General features: G+C 43.5%; 1 protein-coding gene across 2 annotated transcripts in view; it reads right to left on the minus strand.

Moving 5' to 3' along the window:
* MSRA (methionine sulfoxide reductase A) overlaps window positions 1-19,661 on the minus strand; it is a 238,205-nt gene that overhangs the window by 116,463 nt on the left and 102,081 nt on the right. For both annotated transcript variants that reach the window (XM_071447791.1, XM_071447801.1), the window contains exon 3: window positions 10,794-10,913. In XM_071447791.1, the coding sequence (XP_071303892.1) occupies window positions 10,794-10,913 (120 nt within the window). The remainder of the gene's footprint in view (window positions 1-10,793; window positions 10,914-19,661) is intronic.

The raw sequence follows: 19,661 nt of genomic DNA on the forward strand, positions 1-19,661 counted from the left end.
TTTGACCACACATTCCATGAAGAATTTTTCCTAATAATCATCCTGAGCCTCCCCTGGCACAGCTTGAGGCCGTTTCCTCTCATCCTGTCCCTGTTCCTGGGAGCAGAGTCCAATCCCTCCCAGCTGTCCCCTCCTGTCAGGAGTTGTGCAGAGCCACAAGGGCCCCCCTGAGCCTCCTTTTCTCCAGGCTGAGCCCCTTTCCCAGCTCTGTTCCCTTCCCTGGACACCAGGAGCCAGGTGAGAAGTTTGCTTTCTTTTACTGCTTGGGGCAATCTTGGCAGGGAGAAGAAGAAGTGATAGAAAGGAAAGGTCCTGGAATCCATTCCCAGAGTTAACATCTGGGCTGATGCACCTGGCAGCAGCTTCATGCCAGGTACACTGTGGGAAGCCAAATCTCTGCTTCTCCCTGTGCAAGAATCTCATCTTGTTTGCTTCTATTTCCACATTTTGGATTATTTTGATTATTTGGATATGGATTCCATTTTCCCCTTTGGATTACACATTGCTGCACATTGAGGAGAAGAAGGAAGAAGGTCCTCTCTCCACCCAAAATCTGACCTAGTTAATACAAACTGGATCCTACTTTCCTTTTGCTTCCCAGTCTAAATTCAGCTCAGACTAAAGACACCAGATCCCAGCCTATACATTTCCATTTAATTTTAGCTTCACCTAAAGACTTCTGACCGGCTCACAAAGGCAGCTGGGACATGAGGGGAGAGCTCATTACACATTGCTCCTGTCTTTGAACACCTCTGAACACCTGCAGAAGGGTTGAGCTGGCCCTGAACACAGAGCAACGAGGCAGGAGAGAAAATGAAACCATTTGTTAAAACAAAATAAATGAAGCGGTGAAAAATAATGGTCCCATCTGCACCTACCACTGGTTCAGGGTCAGCTCTGCTGGAGCCAAAAATTTCAAAGGAGAAGGATGGAATAGAATCCTGACCACCTCCCCCACCATCACCAGCCCATTCAGATAATAATAATAATAGCAAAAATGTCAATATTTAGCACTCTTGCAATGCTTTGTAGCTTCAAAACATTGCAGAAACAGGGCAGGATCAGTGAGACTGGAACTTCTTTTTCCAAGGTCTGTTTGCTCCTTGGTAGCCACATTTTTATCTTATCATCCTATTAACAGGCTGAGAGAAATGTCTTCCTGATGTAACACCATTAACATCAGCAGAATTATGTCTGGGATCAGTTTGACCCAATTTATTACTTTTTTTAGGAGATGATAAGTGTGCTATAATGGTGTTCCATTTGACTTGGAACAAAGAATTTTCACAGCATTCAGCAGAGGGAATGACATGATTAAGCCTTGTGTCCTTTCCAAATAAAAACCTAAGCTATTATAACACAAAAAAAAAGTAAGTGAAAAAAAAAAAAGGAAAAAAAGAAGTAAACAATGTGAATTATGATAGTCAATGATAGTTCAAACTTTCAGTTTAGCCCATGGTACCTGTTACCTTTCAGGATGAATAAAGCAAGTTTGTGGCCAGGATAAATCAGGATCTCCTTAATCCCAGGTCATGGATCACCTTTTTGCTTTCTACAAGACACTGACAGGAGGGTTCAGAGAGGTGATTTCAGACTCTTCTGATGAGACAAAACAGCCTCCAGCTGCCTCAGGGAGGTTTAGGCTGGATATTAGGAACAAATTCTTCATGGAAAGGGTTATCACACACTGGCTTAGGCTGCCCAGGGCAGGGGTGGAGTGACCATCCCTGGAGTGTCCAAACAATGTGTGGATGTGGCACTTGGGGATATGGTTTGCTGGTAGTGCTGGCTGATGGTTGGACTCGATGATAAACAGATTTTTTTTTTCAAATTTTCCAGCTTTTCCAGCTTTGCTGATTCCATGAATGGAGGCCACAAAAACAGGAATGCAGCTCTGTTTTCCATGGCTTACAAGATCCCTGAGAAGAAGGACCAACCCCATCCATATCATGCTCCAGTGAAACCCCAGTAACAGCCTGGGAACCCAAGGACAGCAGAATTAAAGCTGTTTTCCATTCCCTTCCTCTCTACTCCAACCCAGGCAGTGACATTTCTGTACACACTGAGATCATGGCTTTTCATATTAATTTTAATTCTCCTAAGCTTTGATTTCTCCAACTGTCTGCACAATCTGCTGTCTTTTCTCTCAGTCTAACACAACACTTTGGGAGTAAAGGACTTTCTTTTTTTCCTCTGTTTTCCCCACCAAGGTCCCAGTCCACGCCAAGTCCAGCATTCAGAACATTAAACCCACTTTTTTAGCATTTTTTTGTTCTGCTGCTGCACTCTCTTTGCAGAAAGCAAAGCTTTCCTAGATTTTATGGAAATGTGACATTAGGAGAGAATCACTCGAAGGCATTTCAGCTACAATTAACATTCCTCACTCCTCAGAAAGAAAATAAAAACAGCTCCTAATTGAATCGCTTGACTGAATAAACACTGGATTAAACCGAGAGGGGAAGGAGTCGACAAAAAACTGCAGTTGGACAAATGTTGGGATTTGGGTTTGTTTTCCCAGGAACATTTGATGTGTGTGGATACACTGTGGGAACACAGACACTGCCACTGCCACAGAGCTTTTCTGGGCTCAGTAACAGGCACAGAAATGTCTCCAGGCAGAGAAATCTCACGATTCCTTCTTGATTCTCCCCAGACAGAGCATTCCAAAGATCCATGGATTTAAAAGGGGTGGTTGGGAATGTCAGTACAGACAAAACACCTCAGAAGGATTGAAAACAAGAGCAGGGCAGTGCAAAGAGTGCACTGAGCTTCCTAGAGCAAAATATTTCCTGCTAAGTACAAGTCTAGAAAGAGTCCTGGCTATGAAGTCTAGGAAGAGTCCTGGCTATGTAGAATCATGGAATTAGAATGGTTTGGGTTGCAAGAGACCTTAAAAGTCCCATCCCCTGCCATGGCTAGGGACACCTTTCACTATCCCAGGTTGCTCCAAGCCCTCTCCAGCCTGGCCTTGGATGCTGCCAAGGAACCAGAGGCAGCCACAGCTTCTCTGGGAATTCCATCCCAGCTGCTCAGCACTCTCACAGGGAAGAATTTCTTCCCAGTATTATCCCATCTAAACCTACTCTGTCACTGTAAACCCACCCCACCTTGTCCTGTCCCTCCAGGCTCTTGTGAAAATTCCCTCTCCATCTTTCTTGTAGGCTCCCTTCAGGTACTTCTGTGTTTTCCTTTTGCTTTTAACAAAGAAGCTGCCTTGGAAGACAAACAGGATAATCCTTCAGCTGATTTTTAAGAGCTCCAAGAGGGTTTCATCCAAGGCAGGCAGCTTCTCCTCCTTTGGAAGGACAAATTTAAGGTCAGCCTGGAGATGTGGACAAAGTGACCAGCCTGAGGTGACCTCATCCACGTAGAAATCAGGTTCGCTCTGAGGGCTGTAGGAACCAGATCACCTTAAGGTCCCTCCCTAATTCACAGCTTGGCAGACTCAATAAGTGGCTTTGTAGCTTATTTTCACTTTACAACTGTCTCCAGAGCAAAAACAAGGAGTACTTCAAGTACAAGAAGTACAAGAAATACAAAAAGTAAGGGACCCCACTGGCTGCCATAACAACAGTGAGCTTGTTGATAACATCATTTTCACCAACTCACCAAACTGTTCTAGTGCTGGTGGCCACAGTTCACATCCCAATGTTAATCCTGAGCAGGTGAATAACAGCAACTATTTGAACTATTGGGTAAGAAACAAGACAATCTGACAGCAGCCTTGTGCATAAGTGATATTTTCAGACCTCCTATGTCAGATCTGTCTTTTTTCCCCCATTACCTTGTTTTTTCACCACTTCCCAGCTCACCTATTGCTCTGAGCCCTACTGATGGTACAAAGGTACAGCACATCACTATGGAATGCTCATAAATAAGGGAAGACTATCAGTAAAGGAAATTTTTCCTTCCTCCTCAGAATAAATACTTAATTTCCAGTCATGTTGATTTGTAGCTGCCAAGAATTAACCTTTAGCAAAATATCCTTTAACAAGTTCTCTTTGAAACTTCCTGCACGGGCTCAGCACTGGAGTTAATGAACCCCCAATTTCCCCTCCTATTTGTGAATGCCAGGAATAAAATCATATTAAAGAGGTGGATAAACAAATTAATACAGAAAAGGTCATCAGTGATGATTAAAGACTAAATCATTAATACCTGGAAGGTGGGAGGTAAATGAAGACAGAACTTGGTCTGGTTTGGATGGGAAGGGACCCTAAAGTTGATCCAGGTCCAGTTGACCCTAGCCCAGGCTGTTCCAAGCCCCATCCAGCCCAAGTCATGCTGATTTCTGCTGCAGTAAATTCTTAAATCAGCTGCATCCTTGGTGAATCAGCACAGTAGGTACATTCCAAATAATCCAAGATCCTCCCTTCCTTTTATTGCTTTTCTGAGATTCTATATCCAAGGAATTTCCAGAAAAGTAGCTTAAGTAAAAAGGTGATTTGGTTCCCAAGAGAAGGGCAAAATAAACCTTTGAGTGACCCAGTTATGCCAGCAATGGCCAAGGTATTCATTCCATAAACATCCTGGGGTCAGGAGAAGAGGGATCCACCCTCCCTCCTGCCCCTGTTTGTAGGAGCAGCCAGGTCCTACAACAATTTTTGGGAAGGGTTTTGAAGTCAATGAGCAAAAACCAGCAGGAGCCTCAGCCGTACCTCAATTATTTTTTGTCAGAAGCATTTTGGGTGCCTTGTGGGTGATCCCTGGGGGTCTGCAGGCAAAGACCTCTGCTGCAGTGTTAAAAAGAATTAACTGAGTCCTACAAATCATTTAAGAGGGGGGTTGCACACTATTATTGTGAGGAAGTTGCCCGCAGATGGAAATGGTGGAATTTCCATCGTTCTGGGCGTTCAAATAAAAATTGGATGAGTCTTTTCCATTGCCTACACCCAGGGCTTCCAACCTGAAAGATACAAAGGGATGGATTCTACTTTGCAATAGGTTTTGATGTTTCATCCAGAAGTTTGCAGGTGCCATCCTACACCTTCTCTAACCCCAGCTCCACAATCTGCCCTTTTTTAGTGCACCAAAGCTTCTGAAAGGCTTTTGTCTCTTTTGTCTCTCTGCAAAGAATTCACCTACAATGGATGTGCTCAAATCTTAGCCCACAACAAATCCACGAGGAAATCCAGGAACACCCCTGAGCTCTGGCTTTCCCCAAAATCCTTCTCCAAATACCCTCTAGATTGTTGCTGCTGCAGTGCATGACAGCCATGAGGATCCAAAGGTTTTCCCTTTCCTTTCACTGGATGGAGTTCTTGTCTTCCTCATGGACCAAATTCTCCTCACCTGGAGGAAGCTGAGGTAAAAATGAGTGTCTGCAAAGGTGAGACAGAGCACAACTTCTCTATCAAAATTTACTTATTAAAAGCTGAACTACAACAGTTTGGGAACAGCTGAGCAAATATAAGCTAAACTCCTGGGGTTTGACAATTTTATTATTCATCCAACACCTAGAAACTGTGCAGGTCACTTGAAGAATTATTCAAAATCTTAATTACCTCTGTGAGACAAGAGTTAATTCCTAAACTTTTCTATGCCAGCACAGGAAGACGTTCCATAAAACAAGCAAGTCAGAGGGGGTGATGTTTGCACAGAGTAATTGCAGTGCTCTCCCAATTTCAGGAAAAATACATTATCAGACATATCCACACTGACACCACAGCATTTCAGTCCTGTGCCTGAAAGGAAGGAAGATTTCACCTGGAAGAATGAGCAGCAGGACCAGCAAAAGAACAGGAACACGACCAAATAAACAAGAAAAGCAGGGAAAATACCAACATGTTCCATTACCTGCTTTTATTCCAGAGTCATGGTCTCCCAAGAGCTGCAGCTTCTCCCTGGTTTCATAGACAGTGGTTTGGGCTGGAAGAGGCCTTAAAATCCATCCCTTTCCACCTCCTCTGCCATGGGAACTATCCCAGGTGGCTCCAAGCCCCATCCAACCTGGCCTTCGACACTTTCAGGGATCCAGGGGCAGCCACAGCTTCTCTGGGCACCCTGTGCCAGGCCCCTTCCCTCAGAGGGAAGGATTTATTCCCAAATATCTACCACCTGTAGTAACCACCAGTTCTGGGGGCACAGTTTGAACACAGACTAACTGCCTTTGTAGCTTATTTTTTCTTTACAAGGTCTCCACAGCAAAAAAAACAACAAAAAAAAAAACCAAAAAGTAGGAAACCCCCCCACCAGCCACAAAACAGCACTGAGATTTTTTACAACACCATTTTCACAAACACGACGTGTTCTGATAGTTAAAAAGAAGCAGCTCCGTGCTGCATCTTCTGTTTTCGGGCCCAGTGACACAGGGAACATCTCAGCCCAATCCTGCATGGGGTCTCCTGTGAAAATGAAGCTCCTTTGGGAGCTTCCTGTAGGCTCCAGGTCAGAAGATTTTGTCTTTGACTTGCTCTGTAATGGCTCTTTCAACCTCTGGGGCTGCCACATTTTCATCTTGTATATATCTTTAATAAAGCAGGAGACAGGGAAGATGGAAATGACATATCTCAGTGGAATACGATTCAAATAAAGTTGTTAATAATAAATAATATATTTGGTATTTATATTGCTGCTACAACCCAAGCCTGTGATTGTGGGCAATGCTGGGATAAACAGATGAAAGGAGCAGAGGACAGCAGTGAGGCTATGAGGATTTTAAATTTGCTACAAGGCACAATCAGGTATCTAAATAATAAATATCACTTAGGTTTCTTCAAGCCTGAACCAGACAAGACATTGACCCTGAGAAGTCAAATTCTGAGATGGAAAATGAACTCAGCCTTGATTACAGATGGAGCAGAGCTCCCTCAGCAGAGCTGCTGCCATCCCTTGTGGACAAGGAGCTTTTTGTTTTTCAGGCAATGGCAAATTTACTTACCATTTCTTTACCATGAAAAATACATATTTATTCTGCCTTTCATTTTTAAATGACAAATCTACAGACTTCATTCCTGCACGCTGGTTTTTAAGGTGTAATAAAGTTTTCTTGGTCAACTTCTCAGCTGAAAAATAACCATGTGTCAGTAGTGTCAGCTTTGAAAATTTGGGGGTAGAGCTGCAGAGGAGCAGGTAAGTGAAATTCAGTGCATCTGTTGGGTTCTTGTTGCCAAGGTTTTATCATTACAGCAGCATCTGCCATCACCATTCCAAATTATTTTTGAAGTGAAATTGCTACATTCATTTTATTTCATGACTTAGCAATTCAATGGAGGACAAATTATAGTTTCTAAGGTCATATCAAGGTTTAGATGCACATCCAGGAGGATCCTAGGACGATAATCTCATGATTGCAGAGACACAACTTGTTCCAACTGTTCTAGTTAACAAAAATTACAGATTTTCTACAAAATCCTTTTCTTCAATTGCTACAAAAAAAATACACAAAACAGTAATTCTCACATTTCATGACATTAACTTTGATTGATGCAGTATTTTGTACTTTGGCTGACCTTTCCTTCCTTTCTCACAGGTGAACTGGGGGGGGAAAAAAGGGGAGAGGTGGAGCAATTGGCCAATCCTATCAAGGCACAGATCAAGGGCATGGTGAACACCGAGATTCTTCACAGTCATTAAAATTCCTATATCCTGTTCTTATAAGGATTTAAAAAAAAAAAGACCAGACAAAGGCACAACAGGAATCTATTCTCTTGACAGCAATTTAGTAACAAAAGAAAATGTTCTGAGCCACTCTCATTACTGCTTGGAAACTTTAATCTTGAGGACTTAGTTCCTGTCCATGGAAACCTTCAGATCCCTTTTACAAGCCACAGAAAAGGAAGGGAATATTTGTAGTTTAATTATACATTTAAACACTTTGGAGAGCCTGAGCCACTTTGGAAGAGTGCTGTAGTGTCCAGCTGAAGGGTTCTCCAAGGAGTACAAGGCCATGCCTGAACATCAGGAGAGTCACAAATTCATCACAGCCCTCTGCTCTGGAGCCAGGCTGGGAGAGCTGGGGGTGCTCACCTGGAGAAGAGAAGGATCCAGGGAGAGCTCAGAGCCCCTTCCAGGGCCTAAAGGGGCTCCAGGAGAGCTGGAGAGGGACTGGGGACAAGGCATGGACAGACAGGACACAGGGAATGGCTGCACACTGCCAGGGGGCAGGGATGGATGGGATATTGGGAAAGAATTCTTGGCTGTGAGGATGGTGAGGCCCTGGAATAGAATTCCCAGAGAAGCTCTGGCTGCTCCTGGATCCCTGGAATTGTCCAAGGCCAGGCTGGATGGGCTTGGAGCCACCAGTCTGATTTAGGTGAGGAACCCAAGTCCAAGAGCTCTGGTTATCTCTGTAATCAAGGGACAATAACTGCAATTTCATCATCAATTTATATCTTCTGCAGGACACAGGGAATGGCTTCCCACTGCCACAGGGCAGGGATGGATGGGATATTGGGAAAGAATTCAGGGCTGTGGACCTTGAATAGAATTCCCAGAGAAGCTGTGGCTGCCCCTGGATCCCTGGAAATTTCCAAGGCCTGTTGGATGGAGCTTGGACCAACCTGTGATAGTGGAAGGTGTCCCTGCCCAGGGCAAGGGGTGGAAATGGATGAGCTTTAAGGTCCCTTCCCACCCAAAATCATTCCAAGATTCCAAAATTCCATGAGCAAAGTTGATAGTTTGTCACAGGACTTTCTCCTGCATTTTTAAGGAAGGGCAAATCCAAGAAGCCAAGAACTTTCCTATATTACGTTTTTTTTCTCTATTGCTATCAACAACTCCTGAAAAATTCCCATCAGATTTCCCATTGTTGCCTTTAATATCAACAGTTTATCCACAAATATGTAAAATTAACCCCACGTTACCCAGCCAAACCCTCCCCACACCTTTCCACCCTTAAATAACAACATCCCAACCACCACCCTGCTCTGGGCTTATGCAATTAACTTGGGAAATCACCAGCTGACCACAGGAACAGGAGGTAACAGAGCAAGAAATTAATTTTCCCTTTCTCCACTCTCCTCCATCAGCTATTTAGAAGCCTTCCAGGTGAACTTTGGAAGCCAAGACATTTTAAGGAGAACTGGAAATCCAATATGGAAGAATCGGTCAAAATAATAATTCTTATGGAAGAGGCTGTAGTATTTCTCAGAAAAACATGGATTTTCTGCTTAGGAGATGTGAAACAACTTCACAGCCAAATATTTTACATAACTCAGAGCAGAAACAAAGTCTATGTGGCACATTTTTATATTGAATTGTTAACTATTAGAAATTGTGATGTGTGCATGAGAGAAAATGCCTCAGAAAGATGAGAATTGACAAGATTATAAATTGGTTTAATTCACTGAATCTCAGCCTTCTAACTAATATCATATAATAACCAGACATGCTTTATTTTTCTCTACATTCCAGTCACTGAAGATAAACAAAGAAAACAACTGAAAGCAAACCCAAATGACCTGCTCACATGTGAACAGCCTGAACCACAAGCCTATAAACGACCCTGTTTTTAAGGAAATCATCGTTAGCTGCGTATTTTATATGGTAATTGTACATCCCCAGTTTATGAATAACAACAGCAGAGTTCTTCCCTTCTGATTTCAGTGCCACTTGAGCTATGCAGATTTCTAAAAGCTTATGAATATACAGAGCAACAGAATTGTTCTGAACATCTGTAAGCAAAATATGAAAAGATGTTTGGTGCTGAATGAACATCCTGGGTTGTCTAATGCTGGCCAAAAATGGTGTATTTATGTATTAGGAGAACACACTGAAAATAGCTCCAAATCCTGCACACCCTCCAGAAGGCTTTTTCAGATTGTCCTCTGTATGGCTGTCACCAGAAAATGGAAAAAGAATTTTCCATTCCATTCTAATCAAATTTAATTTCCCTTCCCTTCCTCCATAAAATGGAAAAATAATTTTCCATTTGATTCCATTCAAATTTAATTCCCTTTCCTTTTCCCTTTCCCTTTCCTTTCATTTTCTCTTTCCCTTTCCTTTTCCCTTTCCCTTTCTTTTCATTTTCCCTTTCCCTTTCCTTTTCCCTTTCCCTTTCCTTTCATTTTCCTTTCCCTTCCCTTCCCTTCCCTTCCCTTCCCTTCCCTTCCCTTCCCTTCCCTTCCCTTCCCTTCCCATTTTCTATTTCTATTTCTATTCCATTCCATTCCATTCCATTCCATTCCATTCCATTCCATTCCATTCCATTCCATGCCATTCCACCTCAAATCATCCCTTTTCCCACTTTTCACCATTTCCAGCAAGTTTCTGCCTTTTTGGCTGCCTTGCACCACCTCTGCAGAGGACTTCAAGTGCCCATTATTTGCTCGTGTCACTTTTCACACCCTTTGCATGAAGCCCATGTGAGAGTTTGTCACTAAGAACAAGCCCCAATGTCAGCATTTGGCACAAAAATGTTAACAAGAAAATAAACCAAAGGAAAACTTCCAAGTGTGTCCAGGACAGCCAGGATTTTCTCCACCAGCAGCATTAGTTGGCTGCCAGGGGTTCTTCCTGTGGTTCAGATCACAGAAAGAACCTGCATTGGAGTTTTGTAGTGTAAGTAAAAAATAAATTGAAGGGTTTGGCCTGGAAATGGCAGGATACTGTGCACTGAACTGTGTGAAGAATTAACAGATTATTAATCAGAACAGAGTATTTTTTCATACACTGACTCATTAATTATTAGGAGACAGCAATGGGATGGGCATCCATAGATTTCAGTACAGTTTAGGATGTAAATCCAACCCCAAATCTCCTCAATCACTGCAGTCACTCATTTCACTCTTCATTGTCATTCATAATTCAGAAGTCCACTCCTGACCCTTAAAAACCAAAGAAGAAAGACTCACCTGAGCACACCTCCTTGTAGGTAGGGTTTGGGGTATGTCCTCCTGCATAACCCACTTGAGTGGAATACACTCCTTTCTGCCTCCAGAACTTCCTCTCAGCTCCCCAGAAACACCCCATACCTGAAGAGGGCACAAAATACACATCGAGAGGTCAAAATCTGCCAATGCTCAATCACTCATTTGCATATTAATTGATACAGGGCATAGTGGAAGGAATATCTATAGGCAGGACCTGCTGGTCAAGTGTTGTCCAAGTTTATTTATAGGGTAACTATAAAGAGAAATCCATTCTGCATCAGAGCACGACTCAAGCACAGCCTGATTTATGCTTCTGAATATCAATTTATCACAGAGGACAAACCTTGAAAGGGTTTGAGGGCCCAAACAAGGCGAAATCTCATGCACACACCAAAAAATAGTTTCTTGTAAGGCAATTGTGCTGTTTGTGCAGCACCATTTTTACCTGAACTGATTAGGAAGCTGTCAAAACACAATAATTTGTATTAATGGCAAAGAGTTATTTAATTTTCTGCTTTCAGGCAGAGGTGGAAGCAATAATGGATTATATTATATGTTATAAAAAGGGGAAAATGCTTCAGCTTAACAATTTATGCAGAGATATTTGATGTTCAGACAAGGTTTTTGTAGTCATTCGCCTCCATGGCCAATTATCAAAGGACATCAGACTGTTTAAGGGTCTGAATTAAAACATCTTCTGGTAAAAAGGAATTTAGGAACAAGCACCACCAACACTGACAGTTGTCTGATGGCTTATTTAAATAAATGTTTAAGGGACTATTTATTAAAGTTTTTATTTAGAGTGTCATGGAGATTCCAGTATTGTCAAGTTGGAGCAATGAATTTTCCTTTTCAATGGTAACATCCTGTTATTATTCCCTTTCTAAAACAGTTAAAATAAAGGCAGCAAAAATAAACTAAACATTAAATATGCTATTTCTATATCCACAGAAATCAGTGATCCATGAGAGTTTTCTCCAGGTAACCCTGCAGATATGACAGGGTAAAAAGTTACAGAAATGATCCTTCAAAGCAAAACCAGAAGAGCAGAGCAGCCCCTCCTCCAGCCTTGGTGGCTCGCAATGTTCCTTCTTTGAACCTTCAGAAATTACCTTCAAATATAAGTTTTAATGCACCAAAAAGTACAGAACTGGGATTTCTACTTCTAATTCAGGTGCTTAAGCAAGTTGCAGCAATTTAGAGTCAAGGCTGCTCCTGGAGATCCTGGAAAGAGGCAGGAACCTCCTGAGGACAATTCCTGCAGAAGATATAAACTGATGATGAAATTGCAGTTATTGTCCCTTGATTACAGAGATAACCAGAGCCCTTGGACTTGGGTTCCTCACCTAAATCAGGCTGGTGGCTCCAAGCCCCGTCCAGCCTGGCCTTGGACACTCCCAGGGATCCAGGAGAAGCCACAGCTTCTCTGGGAATTCTATTCCAGGGCGTCCCCATCCTCACAGCCTGAATTCCTTCCCAATATCCCATCCATCCCTGCTCTCTGGCAGTGGGAAGCCATTCCCTGTGTCCTGTCTGTCCATGCCTTGTCCCCAGTCCCTCTCCAGCTCTCCTGGAGCCCCTTTAGGCCCTGGAAGGGGCTCTGAGCTCTCCCTGGATCCTTCTCCTCTCCAGGTGAACATCCTCAGCTCTCCCAGCCTGGCTCCAGAGCAGAGAGGCCATTGGAACTCCCATGGAATTGGGAACACCAAGGCTGTATGAAACTCCTTCCAAGGGTGATTTTACTTGTTTTGGGTGTTTTTCCTTAAATCCCAAGTCTGGATCTGCATGAGACACATGGAAAATAAACTCCTGCCCATCTCTAATACTTCAGTGCTTTGCATCCTTAATATTCCAAGGGAAGCTTGAGGTCCAGCTGCCTAAAATCCCAGCTGTGCCTGCAGCAGGTGAGGCTGAGGTTCTCACAGGAACAGCTCTGGAGGCAATTTATCAAACTACCACTGGCTGGACAAACACATTGAAGGGAGGCCAAGGAGCAACATCATCCATGCCAAGGAATGGGACAGATCCACATTTTCTTCCACTTCATATTCCTAGGCCAGCACCTGAGTGTGAATGAGCAACCCAAGATTAAGAAGACAACCCAAACTCAGGTTTGAGCTCAGATACAGGCCCAGCTTGAAATACAAAGCAGAAATGCTCATGCTTGGTGTTTTATTTCAGGGATTTTAATGCTCAATAAATCCCTAGGGTTGCTGTTGAAATCCCTGATCATCAGAGCTGTGGTCAGTGACCTGATCAATAACTATTATTTGGTATTCTCTCATTGATAATCATCTCTGACCCCTCTTTCCAGGGTAGGGGTGGAGTCCTCATGCCTGGTGGGATTTAAAAGCTGTGTGGATGTGGCACTTGGGGACATGGGTGAGTGGTGGCCTGGACAGTGCTGGGGGATGTCTGGACTTGATCTTGGAGGGCTTTTACAACCTGAACCATTTTGTGACTCTGTGGATTTCACCATGATCTGTGCCCCCATCATGGATTCCTCCATTTTTCCCTCTTCCAGCTGATCCCTGAGTTCATTGTGCCGCCCTTTCCCGGACAGAGAGGGATTTTATTCTGATTTTATTCTCCTGAAGAACTGCTCTCATCATTTTCTCAAGTGTGCTGCCACCTCACACAAACAATAAATCCTCCCATCCCCGAGAACAGATAAAATTGAAATCTTTGTCATAATAAAACAACCTGCTGGTAAAGAGACATCATTTACAACAATCCAGCACTAAATTGCTTTCCCCAGCATTAATCCATTCAGCTGATGTTTGTTATTCTGCTAAAGTGGTGCCACGTTCGACAGAGAAATTGTCATAAGGAGAGAAATATTAACAATAAAATCCCACATAATATTCTGGAATTAGACACGTGAGCTCATGGAGTGCCTGTTTTCCAGAGCATTGGCTGCCTCTAGCCATAGTTCATGTGGACAACTATCACCAAAACAGGGAAATAATTTCAGTTCAAGATTTCACATGGTCTTGCAGTACAAAAAAAAAGTTTACGTCCCTTAATTATTACTACTTTAGTAAGGAAACTGAAGAAATAAATAATTTAAATAATAAATTTAAAGAATTAAATAAAAACTCTGAGGGGGAAACAAGTAAAAAAAAAATAAAAAAAGGAGGCAAAGAACCATAAAAGCAAAATAAGCCACCCATATTGTAATTTAAAACTCAAAAACATGAATGTGATTTTAAACTATTCATGAAGAGATTTGCATAATCCCCAGTAGTGGGGAAGTGAGTGCAGCTTGGAGTTACAGAGGGAGCTTCCGGAGGCATTCCTAAGAGGAATTAAAAAAAAAAAGGAAACAGGGAAACATGCTTCTAGAAAAAAAAAAGTCTTATTTGAACATAATGGGTATTGCAGAGGAGTGTTTAAGCACTGAAGACATTTGTCACTTTTTAATTGCTAATTTGCAAAACAAAAACAAGAATAGTGATGGGTTTTGACTGACTCCTAATTGAAATTTCAAAAGGTGTTTTAATTTTTTTTTCTGGTTTTGAACTTCAAACCCAAACAGATTCAGACAGGAATCTTTAAATGTTCAAGCATCCCTACGAAAAAATATTAATCAAACAATTGGGGATTAAATTATAGAATCTATATTCCTTTCCAGCATCCACATCCATTTTCTCCAGCTATTCTCTTTATGGATCCATACTCCTATAGATCCTCTGAACAAGGTTTTTTGTCACCAAGGACCTTGTGTTTCCATAGGCAACCCTGTAATTTGCATATTCTTAATAAATAGTCAGCATAAACTGAAATATTCTTCTAAAATAATGAAAGCAAAGTGCTAGTCTGATAAGAGAGATAAGCACCCCATTCTTAGAGATAAAAAAAATTTGAAATATTCCAAGACAAACAGAGCAGAATGGAACTTCAGGTGTTAGCAGGGATGAGCAGCTTTATGGATTAACCACATTGACCAGGTCTCTGTTGGCTGCACACGAGCTTCAACATCCAGGGATTTATTTATTTCCCTAAATGGAGACATTTGGGATCGTTTGAGATGCCTGAGGATATCCAGGAGATCTGTGTGCACAAGGCTGACATAAATGACACAGAATTCGGGAGAGACACGTGAAAGGGCAGGGAAAACACCCCTGGACATGGCAAATGGAACTCATGGAATCAGGAATGGTTTGGGTTGGAAGGGACCTTAAAAATCATCCAGTCCCACACCCTGACATGGTCAGGGACACCTCCCACTATCCCAAGCTGATCCAAGTCCCATCCAACCTGGCCTTGGACACTCCCAGGGATCCAGGAGCAGCCACAGCTTCTCTGGGCAACCACAGCCAGGACCTGTCCACCCTCACAGGGAAGAATTCCTTCCCAGTATCCCATCCATCCCTGCCCTCTGGCAGTGGGAAATCATTCCCTGTGTCCTGTCTGTCCATGCCTTGTCCCCAGTCCCTCTCCAGCTCTCCTGGAGCCCCTTTAGGCCCTGGAATAGGCTCTGAGCTCTCCCTGGATCCTTCTCTTCTCCAGGTGAGCACCCCCAGCTCTCCCAGCCTCGAGAGCAGAGGGGCTCCAGCCCTTGGAGCATCTCTGTGGCCTCCTCTGGACCCTCTCCAGCAGCTCCACATCCTCCTGATACTGGGGATCCAATAGCTCCAGGTGGGTCACACCAGAATGTCCCATTTGCGTATTTTAAGGCAGGTGAAACCAGTCCCTACCCTAGACACAGACATTACAAAACCCTGAGAGTCTCTGAATCTGAAGTTGAATCAAATCTCCCTAAATACAGTTGTGTCTGATTTTGTGTCTATTTCTCTTCCACATCCATAAAAAATGACCAACCTGACAAGCTCAGTAAGACTCTGTGCTGCAGAGATGAATCCCAGACAAAATTACTAATTCCAAAGTTGTCTATCCTCATAATAATGTTCACAGCTTGTAATATTGTTAATTCCTTTTTTTGTGTACTGTGTACAGAAGCCATCAAAGAGCACCAAAAAACCTACTGGAAAACTTATTTGAAAATTATTCAACATTCCAAACATTTTCTCCCAATCCCACAAGGAACTCCACGATCTCCAAAGGAAACCTTTCCTCACCTTTGTTCCGATCTCTTCTCCAATGCCTGTTCCTATCGTATCTGAATGATCCTTGGTCTCCACGCGGATTCCCTGATGTAAATTCCTATTTATGATTCCATTATGCAAATGAGCTCGGGCAGTAAATTTGCATCAGAAGGGTGCTCCTGACCCAAACTCCAGCCTCACAAGCTGCACCCATTCTGTGCTAATTAACACCCATTAACTCCAGAGCTCAATGGAAGCTTCGGGGACCCTCAGCCTCCCATTTATTCCATTTATTTAAAGAAACTCACAGGGGTGCATTGTGCTCTGTACTGGCCAATTATGTACACATATAAAATGTTTTCATTTGTGCAATATTTTTTAATGCCTTTTGTCCTTTATTTTTGAGGAATATCCTTCTCTGACAGCATCAGGTGCAGATACACCTGACTTCTCACCGACCTTTCCCTCCTGCCAGCTTTATTTCCAAGCCTTCCCTCTCCCTGCCTTCCCACAGCAGATCCAACAGGACATCCAGAAGACTCCTTTTTTTTTTTTTTTTTGTCATATTTTGAAGAATGAATGCATTATTTCCTTGGCATGCCAAGCCTCTCCTGGCCCGCCGCCTGCCATCCCTACACCCACACTCCAAGGCACTTTTCCATGCAGCAGATTAAGGAGCTGTTCCCATGCCAGCAATGCCTCGCTGAGGAAGATGAACTGCAAAGGACACGGATCCTGCTCCTCCTTCTGTTAGCAGGATTTTGGGATATGTTCCACCAGCTGGGAGGGGTGTGTGGGGTGGATGGGGTGGGGGGGCAGGGGGGAGAAATGTCAGCTTTAAATATAATAAAACGTGCTGGGAGAACAAAGAGCAGAGGAAAACCTCTTCCCAATGCGCAGAGGAGAGGAAGGAGTGGGACGGGATCTTTCCAGACTCTCATGCCAGGCTCTGCTCAGAGTCCCTGGGAGCAGTGGCTGTGCCAGCTGCTCCAGTGCCACAGGATCCAGCCACAGGCTGCTCCCATACATTGAGGCAGCAAAGGACAGCCAAGAGCACATCCCACCGACTACCTCAGAGCTTCCTGCCCGAGCCAGCATCTCCGGGAGCTGCAGGCACAGCTGCCAGGATCCTGCTTCCCTTGGCCAGCACAGGACTTGGCCCAGATTTTGAATACTATTGGTTTTGTTCCCTCTATAAAATCTGGAGAAGGAAATGCTCAGCTGCTTCGACCTGAAATGATTTTTTTTTTCTTTTTTATTTTTTGTTTTCCCCCCCTCCCTGTCCTTCCCCAGCTGGAAGGAATAAATTGAGCCTCGGCAAGTTCCATCCCTATAGAATAATGCTCATTCCATACATTTCAGCCAAATGCCGAGTGTGATTGGCATTTTCCTCCTTAAAAAACTGTGGAGAGCAGTTGGTACAGCTGATTGATTGAAGACAGTCCAAGTACTGATATTTCTGAGCATGGAGCCAAAGAGATATTGATGCTCTGTGCTCTGAAATCGTGGCAACCATTAATTCTTAGAACTCCTCAGGCTGAAGAGGGGACCTTGGCTTCACTAAGGAAGGTCAGGATGAGACCTTGGTGAGCACCATTGTGTTCCCTCCCCAAAAAACACTGGCAAGTAGGTGGCAAGGAAGCTGTGATGGGAACCTGCAGATCTCTGGAGGATCTGCTGGGGAGAGTCCACAGGAATCCATGGAGATGCTCCAAGGGCTGGAGCCCCTCTGCTCTGGAGCCAGGCTGGGAGAGCTGGGGTGCTCACCTGGAGAAGAGAAGGATCCAGGGAGAGCTCAGAGCCCCTTCCAGGGCCTAAAGGGGCTCCAGGAGAGCTGAAGAGGGACTGGGGACAAGGGATGGAGGGACAGGACACAGGGAATGGCTTTCCACTGCCAGAGGGCAGGGATGGATGGGATATTGGGAAGGAATTCTTGGCACAGGCAAAGGTTTCCTAGAGAAGCTGTGGCTGCCCCTAGATCCATGGCAGTGTCCAAGGTTGGACAGGGCTTGGAGCAGCCTGGGACAGTGGAAGGTGTCCCTGCCCATGGCAGGGGTGAAACTGGATGACCTCTAAGGTCCCTTCCCACCCAAACCATTTTGTGAGTCCATGATCTCCCTGTTTGGATAACCAGATAAAAATGTCCTGGGAACCCAGGAGAACATCCAGCATACCCAGCTGACAACAGTGGATGTTCTCCTGGCTACAATAATTTTTCTTGACTTTATGTAACTCCATAGCACCAATAACACCACAGCACCAGGTTCCCAAAAGATTCACTTTTGTTCTCCAGAGGGAAATACTCCTGTCAGTCCCTTTGGCTCCACTCTGATTGTAGACACAAATCCAAGAGCAAACTGGATCCCAAATCCCTTGGGAAGGGATACAGCTTTGTTGTGCTGTATCCCTCAGATAGAGCTTTGTTGAACACTTTGATACTGTCTGTGCACTTACACAACTCTTATTAAGGCCTTGGAAATCTAAAATGATCAAAGCCACGTCCTCAAGATAAAAATACAGCATGAAACTACCCCAGAGCCTTTGTTCTGAGTTTCTTCAAGTTCTTGTCGAGGATCTGGAAAGAATTCCAGAGTTAGATTGAAATGCACTCTCATCTTTTGCACAGCACTGAGACACGTAGGGTGCTTTGGAAGCCATCTGGATCCATATAGGATTAATGTTATCAATCAGGATTTAAAACAAAGTTGTACCACTGATACCCTCAGGGGTTTAACATCCAACAGTCCCTGAATATCTGAGCAATCACAGAATATTTGAGATCACTGGGAAACAATCAGCTAAGAAATGGTTGGGAGGAATAGGGGGAAAAAAACGGTGAAACAGAACAAGTTGAGCTGAAAGAAATAAAACTGCTGATGACAGATGGCATTAAGAGGATGATCTTCCTCAATGAGCGTTGGCTCTAATGCTCCAACAGGGTTGATAAATATGTTGAACAGCTTGCCTGGGGCAAGTCAAACAAAGCCCTGGGCAAGAAATTTAAAATGCAGTTTGCCTAACAGAGCAACTAAAGAGGAATTTCTTGGCTCACCGTTTTGCCAAGATGTGTTCTGTTCACACTGCATGAATTCCCAAGTGAAACTGTTGGGTTTGCTTCTTTTTTTTTTTTTTCCATAGGAGAAGCAGAAGCCTCATGTTCATTCAAATTAACAAATGCCCAGGAAATTGGTTCCTGCCTGTGGCTGCTGACGTTGGACGCGGGCGTGGGCACGTGTTTGTGTACGGATGGATGTTTGGATAAAAGCTGCACAACAGATTATTGCAAAAGGAAAAGCAGATTATCATCAGAGGGAAGGAATATTTTACTGTCAAGAGAAAAACTGCCATGTTTTCAGCATGGGAAATGTGTCAGAAGGATGACTTTGGAAAAAAACCCTTGAAGACAACAGCACTCAAACTGGGAAAAGCAATGGGGAGATACAGAAAACGACTTCAAAATGTGTTTATCAAACCCATCCTAAAGCATGTTACAAGTTATAAATAATACAAACTCAACAGGATTCAAACAAAGCTGAAGCCAATATCCAGAATGTTAATAAGGCACAGAGCACAGTTGCTCTGAACTTCCCAGGCAGAACACAAGAGGTTTCACATATTCCTATTTCAATGCAATTTTGAGCTTAACCAGCAGAGAGCAGGGACAGACCCAAGTCAGTGAATCCCAGCACTTCCCAGGGTGGCCTTATTCACTGCCTCCATATCCTTTCCCACACAAAAAGCAGGAATATTTAAACCATTTTTTTCCTGAAAATCCAGAGAGCTGCTTTCTGGTGACTCCACA

Source organism: Agelaius tricolor, unplaced genomic scaffold (assembly GCF_023055355.1).
Source record: "Agelaius tricolor isolate 1412-34295 unplaced genomic scaffold, bAgeTri1.0.p SCAF_1, whole genome shotgun sequence".
Classification (NCBI taxonomy): Eukaryota; Metazoa; Chordata; class Aves; order Passeriformes; family Icteridae; genus Agelaius; species Agelaius tricolor.